At 43.2% G+C, this 8902-nt stretch overlaps 1 protein-coding gene across 1 annotated transcript in view; it reads left to right on the forward strand.

Moving 5' to 3' along the window:
* Positions 1-6075: 6075 nt before the first annotated feature.
* Positions 6076-8902, forward strand: part of LOC146314911 (C-1-tetrahydrofolate synthase, cytoplasmic-like) — an 8508-nt gene continuing 5681 nt past the window's right edge. The window contains exons 1-3 of the mRNA XM_084736798.1: positions 6076-6152; positions 7768-7870; positions 8009-8093. Coding sequence (XP_084592924.1) covers positions 7770-7870; positions 8009-8093 — 186 coding nt within the window. The 5' untranslated portion in view covers positions 6076-6152; positions 7768-7769. The remainder of the gene's footprint in view (positions 6153-7767; positions 7871-8008; positions 8094-8902) is intronic.

The raw sequence follows: 8902 nt of genomic DNA on the forward strand, positions 1-8902 counted from the left end.
CATAATATGAAATTAAAATACATGAAGTCATGTTTTTATTATTATATTAATTCATCTAATGTTGTGGACGTGGCATCAGGTCGTTGTTTTGGAAGTCGAGTCATTCTGAAGACATTGTGTTCAAGTTCCAGGTCCTAAACCTCAAGTCGTGAACGAGTCAGAATGTGTCTTCATCACATGAGTCTGTGAGGTTCTGTCCTGTCCTGTCCTGTCCTGTCCTGTTCTGTTCTGTCCTGTCCTGTCCTGTCCTGTCTTGTTCTGTCCTGTCCTGTCCTGTCCTGTCCTGTCCTGTCCTGTCCTGTCCTGTTCTGTCCTGTTCTGTTCTGTCCTGTCTTGTTCTGTCCTGTCCTGTCCTGTCTTGTTCTGTTCTGTCCTGTCCTGTCCTGTCCTGTCTTGTTCTGTCCTGTTCTGTCCTGTCCTGTCCTGTCTTGTTCTGTCCTGTCCTGTCCTGCCCTGTCCTGTCCTGTCCTGTCCTGTCTTGTTCTGTTCTGTCCTGTCCTGTCCTGTCATGTCCTGTCTTGTTCTGTTCTGTCCTGTTCTGTTCTGTCCTGTCTTGTTCTGTCCTGTCCTGTTCTGTCCTGTCTTGTTCTGTCCTGTCCTGTCCTGTCCTGTCCTGTCCTGTCCTGTCTTGTTCTGTTCTGTCCTGTCCTGTCCTGTCCTGTCTTGTTCTGTCCTGTCCTGTCCTGTCCTGTCTTGTTCTGTCCTGTCCTGTCCTGTCTTGTTCTGTCCTGTCCTGTCCTGTCCTGTCTTGTTCTGTCCTGTCCTGTCCTGTTCTATCCTGTCCTGTCTTGTTCTGTCCTGTCCTGTCCTGTCTTGTTCTGTCCTGTCCTGTCCTGTCCTGTTCTGTCCTGTCCTGTCCTGTCTTGTCCTGTCTTGTCCTGTCCTGTCCTGTCTTGTCCTGTCCTGTCCTGTCCTGTCCTGTCCTGTCCTGTCCTGTCTTGTTCTGTCCTGTCCTGTCCTGTCTTGTTCTGTCCTGTCCTGTCTTGTTCTGTCCTGTCCTGTCCTGTCTTGTTCTGTTCTGTCTTGTTCTGTCCTGTCTTGTCCTGTTCTGTCCTGTCCTGTTCTGTCCTGTCCTGTCCTGTCCTGTCTTGTTCTGTCCTGTCCTGTCCTGTCCTGTCCTGTCCTGTCCTGTCTTGTCTTGTTCTGTCCTGTCCTGTCCTGTCCTGTCTTGTTCTGTCCTGTCCTGTCCTGTCCTGTCTTGTTCTGTCCTGTCCTGTCTTGTCCTGTCCTGTCCTGTCCTGTCCTGTCCTGTCCTGTCCTGTTCTGTCCTGTCCTGTCCTGTCTTGTTCTGTCCTGTCCTGTCTTGTCCTGTCCTGTCCTGTCCTGTCCTGTCCTGTCCTGTCCTGTCTTGTTCTGTCCTGTCCTGTCCTGTCCTGTTCTGTCCTGTCCTGTCCTGTCTTGTCCTGTCTTGTCCTGTCCTGTCCTGTCCTGTCCTGTCCTGTCTTGTTCTGTCCTGTCCTGTCCTGTCTTGTTCTGTCCTGTCCTGTCCTGTCTTGTTCTGTTCTGTCTTGTTCTGTCCTGTCTTGTCCTGTTCTGTCCTGTCCTGTTCTGTCCTGTCCTGTCCTGTCCTGTCTTGTTCTGTCCTGTCCTGTCCTGTCCTGTCCTGTCCTGTCCTGTCTTGTCTTGTTCTGTCCTGTCCTGTCCTGTCCTGTCTTGTTCTGTCCTGTCCTGTCTTGTCCTGTCCTGTTCTGTCCTGTCCTGTCCTGTCCTGTCCTGTCCTGTCTTGTCCTGTCCTGTCCTGTCTTGTTCTGTTCTGTCTTGTCCTGTCCTGTCCTGTCCTGTCCTGTCCTGTCCTGTCTTGTCCTGTCTTGTCCTGTCCTGTCCTGTCTTGTCTTGTCTTGTCTTGTCCTGTCCTGTCCTGTCCTGTCCTGTCCTGTCTTGTTCTGTCCTGTCCTGTCCTGTCTTGTTCTGTCCTGTCCTGTCTTGTTCTGTCCTGTCCTGTCCTGTCTTGTTCTGTTCTGTCTTGTTCTGTCCTGTCTTGTCCTGTTCTGTCCTGTCCTGTTCTGTCCTGTCCTGTCCTGTCCTGTCTTGTTCTGTCCTGTCTTGTCTTGTTCTGTCCTGTCCTGTCCTGTCTTGTTCTGTCCTGTCCTGTCCTGTCCTGTCCTGTCCTGTCCTGTCTTGTTCTGTCCTGTCCTGTCCTGTCTTGTCCTGTCCTGTTCTGTCCTGTCCTGTCCTGTCCTGTCCTGTCTTGTCCTGTCCTGTCCTGTCCTGTCCTGTCCTGTCCTGTCCTGTCTTGTTCTGTCCTGTCCTGTCCTGTCCTGTCCTGTCCTGTCCTGTCCTGTTCTGTCCTGTCCTGTCCTGTCCTGTCCTGTGTCCAGGTTCTGCTCCTCCCCCCTTGCAGGTTGCAGTGATCAGCATCAGGTGCAGCTGCTCTGCAATCAGGACCTGGTGCTTAAAAACCTGCAGAGTGCAGCCAGTCAGGACCAGAGGACCGTTCAGCAGATGGAGGTCTGCATTTTGTTGTCTTTGTCTTTGTCTTTGTCTTTGTCCATGTGTCTTTCCATCTTGGCTAACATGGACACTCATTTCCTTTTTGTATTTGTTGTTTGTAGACCAAGTTTACCCTTTTGTTATTTAATTTGTTAACGTCACACAGTTAGTTAATAAAAGAACCTTTGTCTCAGTTCTCCTTCCTTCCTTTTTCTCCTGGTTATATTTATTTAATGTCCCCCCCCCCCCCCCCCCCCCCCCCCTCATCCCAACCTGGGCTCGTAACACATGTAAATACTGGATTCAAAGTGTGAGCTGCCTGAACACAGGATCACATGTTTCAGACTGAAGTTAACCTGAACTTTGATTCTCAGACAAAACTCCAAATGAAGCCTGAAGCCTCGAGCTGTCCTGTCCTGTCCTGTCCTGTCCTGTCCTGTCCTGTCCTGTTCTGTCCTGTCCTGTCCTGTCCTGTCCTGTCCTGTTCTGTTCTGTTCTGTTCTGTTCTGTTCTGTCCTGTCCTGTCCTGTCCTGTCCTGTCCTGTCCTGTTCTGTTCTGTTCTGTTCTGTTCTGTTCTGTTCTGTCCTGTCCTGTCCTGTCCTGTCCTGTCCTGTCCTGTCCTGTCCTGTTCTGTTCTGTTCTGTTCTGTTCTGTTCTGTCCTGTTCTGTTCTGTCCTGTCCTGTCCTGTCCTGTTCTGTCTTTTCTCCAGATCTCCTCTGAGTTCTTAACTCTGGTCCTCAGAGACTCACTGTCCTGCATGTTTTAGATGTTTCTGCTCCAACACACCTGATTCACATGATCAGGTCGTTATCAAGCTTCTGCAGAGGTTTGATGAATTTAACTCAAACTATTTCCTTTTTCAGGCATTAAAAAAAGGACAAATCAGGTTCACTGATCACTAAAACTCAAAGATTCAAGTTTATCTAAAGAAGAGAAGTAAATTATCTCAACTAAACATTTCAGGTGTTCAAAACTTTCTAAAGTTTAATCTGAAACTTAAGAGTTTGAGTTCAACTCAAACTCAGAAATCTGCTGCAGTTTGTTGCCGTGAACATTTAAATTGTCTTAACTATTTTTTTTTTTTACAGTGCAGTTAACTTTGAATTTGATCCTTACAGTTGGAACAAATTTCAAGTTCAATGTACAGTTTATATTTTATTCATTATAATATTTATTAATGTTGAAATGTTTTTTTCTGCCTCAATAATTATTAAACCACCAGAAAAAACACATTTTAATTCTACTGTGAAATCTGATCTGAAATATGTGTTTTGCTGCTGAAATTATACCTCAGAAAAAGTTAATATCCCAGGATGCATCAGGAGAACCTGCGTCTGGTCCGACGATAGAATAAAAAGCCAGTGGCCGTGATACACACACGTTAAATATATAAACACATGAGAGGAAAATAACAGATCAATAACAGATCTCAGATCAGATATAAAACACCAAACACACTCAGGATCAACACTGATATCAGACTGACGAACAGAACATGACTGCGACTTCGTTAAATACAAATAATGTCAATTTATTCAGCTGAGAGAAACTGATGGACTTTTTTACTTTTGTCTCATCAGGTTGAGATTTTTTTCAGAACAGATGTGATGTTTTCTCGTGTAGTTCAGAGTTTGACCAGCAGAGGTCAGACTGACTCTGTGAGGAAAACACATCCTGCATGTTTAAACCAATCAAAAGAGTCCACAGTCCTCTCAGGACCGTCAGAGTCCAGTCCTGCTCCGTCCTGCTGCAGGAAGGACTCTGTGTTTAGATTGGACACTTTGGACATTGAAGTCCTTCAGAGAGACGAGAAGAACGACAGAGACAGAAAAGTCAGGATGGACGTTCTGATCCTGTTTAAGACTGAAGTTTGTTGATTTCACAGTTAGTTGTTTATTGTGTCCTTTACTTCTAAGTGTCCAAATCAACTTCTCAGACAGAAAAATGTCTTTACAGACGCTGAAAGAGGAAAATAAATTAATAAACTCAACATACATCAAAGATGTTTGTGTTTTTCTTTTTCTTTTCTGCGGATTCAAGTCAGTCTTTTATTTTTTCATGCATTTAAAGTCTAATTGAGCTGCTTTGACCTTTAAACATGTTCTACTGTGTGTGTGTGTGTGTGTGTGTGTGTGTGTGTGTGCGTGCGTGCGTGCGTGCGTGCGTGCGTGCGTGCGTGCGCGTGCGTGCGTGCGTGCGTGCGTGCGCGCGCGTGCGTGCGTGCGTGCGTGTGTGTGTGTGTGTGTGTGCCTATAAACAACATTTGATGAAATAAACATGTAATAAACAGATCTGATTCTTCCTCCTGTTCCTTCCTGTCAAAGAATCGTTTCTTCTCTCCTCCCCGACAGGCTGGAATCTGATTGGCCGAGAGCTGTGTGGGCCGTCCCTCCTCCTCCAGTTTACTCCAGGTTGACCTTTGACCTCCCTCCTCTGAATCAGTCTGGTTCTATTCAGTTCACAGCAGGAACGCCTTCACACACACACACACACACACACACACACACACACACACACACACACACGTGACGTGATCCTGTATGGAGGCACATGAGTGTCAGAAACACTGAGCTGAAAGTGTGAGAATCTAAACTGTCTGGACTTTAACTTGTTATAATTCCTACATTTGACTCTTAAACAACATCACACAAACATTATTCTATTGATTTTTATTGATTTATTTATTAATTATCAGGGCAGAATTATTTTTTCTTACTTTCCTCTGAAAAATCCAGACAACTGAACTGCAGTTCCTCAAATGTCCACCAGAGGCTCGGACAGTGAGTCGATGCTCACAGGACTCATCGGTCCAACCAGTGGACTCTCCTCACATTCCTCCATGTTAGTTGTTGTTAGCCTCTTCGCTCGGACGCGTCTTGTCCATCAGTGAGATCAATGGACCAGGAACTCGTCTGACAAACGTTCTGTGTTGTCTGAGTGCAGCATTTTTTGTTTTCGTCATTAATTAATCATAATTAACGCGTTAAAGTCCCATTCCTAATAAAAAAGCAATGTATTAATATCCTATTATTATTGTTATTATTATTATTAAATAATAATAATAATAATAACAATAATAATAATAATAATAATAATAATAATAATAATAATAATAATAATAATAATAATAATTTATTTATTTATTTATTTATTTATTTATTTATTTATTTCCCATCCTGTATTTTTTGTTTTGCACATGTTGCTTGATCATGTGAAATATAAAATCTGTCATGTTTTCATGTGTTGCTCTTTAATAGTCAATGAATTAATGGAGGCAGATATTATTTACACCCACATCACAGAGAGAAGGTCTGATCTTTTCCTAAACCAAACTTAAATTTAAAATTAAATTAAATTAAATACTAAAAAAAAAAATAATAATAATAAGTAAACTGTGTTCAAAAGTTAAAGATGATACTAACTGATAGAGAAACTTCACACAGGACTCAAACTCTTCTGGGTAAAATCAGGAGTCTGGGTGTAAATAGCAGAATAGTTGGTGTGTGACTATTTTCACTCTGATGAATTCATCTGTAATCTGAACACTTCCTCTGTGTCATCAAAGTCCATTTTTGTCATTAATGAGCTTCTGTACATTCACAGAAATACCCTGAGAGACGCCCACAGGAATGACTGAACAAACACACACACACACACACACACACACACACACACACACTCCTGCAGCAGTGTGTCAGTGGTTCTCTGTCCGTCTCTCAGGTGAGTTGCTGTTCTTATTTCACACATAAAATCTGATTATTAAACACACATGTGTCTGCAGCTGCACAGATGGATCATGGGAAACTTTCAGGCTGCTGTTTGTTAACGTGGCAACAGTTTAATGCAGCTGCAGACAGATGTGTGTCTGTGTGCAGCTGCAGTTTGAATCAGAGAGTTTGAGAAAAATACGACAGTCAGTTTCTTTCAGGTAAAGTTAATAAAGTGTCAGACAGCAGAGCGTCGAGTTCACACACACACACACACACACACACACACACACACACACACACACACACACACACACACACACCGTCATTAAACATGTTAATGATTAAAAACTGTGTTCGAGGTCGTTTCAGTTCCATCTGTGAACACACTGACCACAGGTTCTTCATGTTAACGACTTTATTCAGACATCATGTGCAGAAAACAAGTAGAAAATGCTGATGAGGAGCAGAAATATTGTCTCAAAAGACAGAAACAGTTTGAATAAACTTATTTAAATATTATAGAATCATTTCTGAGAGTTTCCTGCTGGATTTGTGTGTTTAAAAAAATGAAACAATACTTACGTGTGTACATATATATATATACATATATGTGTGTACATTTATTTCACCATGTAGATACATTTTCTTATATATTTTAGTTCCTTTTTACTTTGTTAAACTGGAAGAATGAGAAACAGTGAATAAAATGACACCATGTTTGTGACAGCTGTAGTTTGATGATGGTGGTTTCAGTTCCAGATGAGGACGTCCCACAGTCAAACACAGTCTACTGACATTCTTCTACTGTGTATTGAAATCCAAAATAACGTTTGAGATTAATGTATAAAATCATCAGTAATCATTACATTTCAACTTATGACAGTGATTTTTGCAAACTGTTGGAAGTTCGACTGAACAATGTGCAAAGAATATGAGCTGAGTTTATTTGATGTGTGTCATGTATGAAGACATACAGAATAAATGATTCATGTTTTTCACACCTATGGACAAACACAATTCCAAAAAAGTCAGGATGGTGTGTGAAAGATAAATAAAAACAGAATGTAATGATCTGCAAAAACGTCTCGACCCGTATTCATGTGAATCAGAACAAAGATCAGATATTTCCTGATCAGACTGATCAACTTTAATGTTTGTAGTAAATCTGCAGTCATTGTGTTTCATGTTTCTCTCTGTGATCCATCATCTTTTCTTCTGACACTCAGTCAGTGTTTGTGAACTGAGACACTAACTGTTGAAGTTTTAAAGGTCAATTCTGTCTCATTCTTTCTTCATATTCGTCTTCAGCTGATCAACAGTCCACAGTCTCTGTTGTCCTATTTTGTCCTTCATAATGCACCACACATTTTCAATGGGAGACACGTCTGGACTGCAGGTCCAGGTCAGTCTAGGACCTGAACTCTTTTACTATGAAGACACGCTGTTGGAACACGTCCACAATGTGTCTCAGCATCGTCTCTCTGAAATAATCAGGGACGTCTCTGAAGAAGACGTCAGTGATGGTAGCATGTGTCTCTCTGAATCCGTCCAAACATCACAGCTGCTGTCTGATCAGGTTCAGCTGACGCTCTCTCTCTCTCTCTCTCTCTCTCTCTCTCTCTCAGTCATGCTGTCCTTGGCCGCCCGCTCACTCCGTCTCGGAGCTTCTGGTTGTCAAGGAAGCAGGCGCTCCATGGCAACTGTCATCTCTGGCATCAAGACGTCCAAGTGAGTCAGTCCACATCCCAGTTTGTCCAGTCACACCAGTCCTGTCTGACCTTTGACCTCTGACAGCTGATGGTGTGTGTGTGTGTGTGTGTGTGTGTGTGTGTGTGTGTGTGTGTGTGTGTGTGTGTGTGTGTGCAGGTTGGTGCGGGAGAGGCTGAAGGTGGAGGTGGAGAAGATGGCGAGTCTTTTCTCGGGGTTCAGACCTGCTCTGGTTGTCTTACAGGTCAGAACTTCATTATTTAAACAGTACGGCGATAACAATAAAGATCATCATCGTCATCATCGTCATCGTCGTCATCATCATCATCATAACATCCGGTGTATATATTGAACAACACGTCGTCACATGATGATTTTAGCCCACTTTCATCAGAAGAACCAGGAGGTTCTCACGGTGCAGAGTCAGACTCTGACTGTGACGCTGTTTGAGTTGACTTCATGTTTCCCTTTAAATAAATCTGACCAATCACAAACTCTTTGAGCAGTTCGTGGGTCGTAAACGTTCCCTGGTAACTGTGACCAGTTTCTTCAGAGTGAAACTGGTATGAAGCGGTTCTGTTTGCTGCAGCTGTTCTTCCTCTCAGGAACTCACCTGATAACAGACCTGAACCAGTCAGAGCGACCTGAAGCTGCCAGTCTGGTCCAATCACAGACCAGCCTGCTGTCTGAGCTCGTCATGACATCATCAACAGTTCAGCAAAGAACAAACATACAGGTTTCATATGAATGCCTTCAAGCTTTGACCTTCCAGTGTTGCCGTAGTTACACGTGTAGAGAGGTCAGAGTTCTCTCACATCTGTTCCAGAGGTTAACCTGACAGAAATCCAAACCCTCTAAACCGAACATTTCTGAAAGACAAGCTAACTTTTCCCAGCAGCATTTCCTCTCTTAATACAACCTCAATCCCAAAAAACTTTGGAACAGTTTAAGAACAACGTTTCTCAACACAAAACTGCAGTATTTTAGAGGTTTTACCGTCTTCAATCTACGATTATTTCCACTGTTGATTAATGTCTTGGTGGAGTTTGAGCT

This window comes from Lutjanus erythropterus, chromosome 15, assembly GCF_056507025.1.
Source record: "Lutjanus erythropterus isolate fLutEry1 chromosome 15, fLutEry1.hap2, whole genome shotgun sequence".
NCBI lineage: Eukaryota > Metazoa > Chordata > Actinopteri > Lutjaniformes > Lutjanidae > Lutjanus > Lutjanus erythropterus.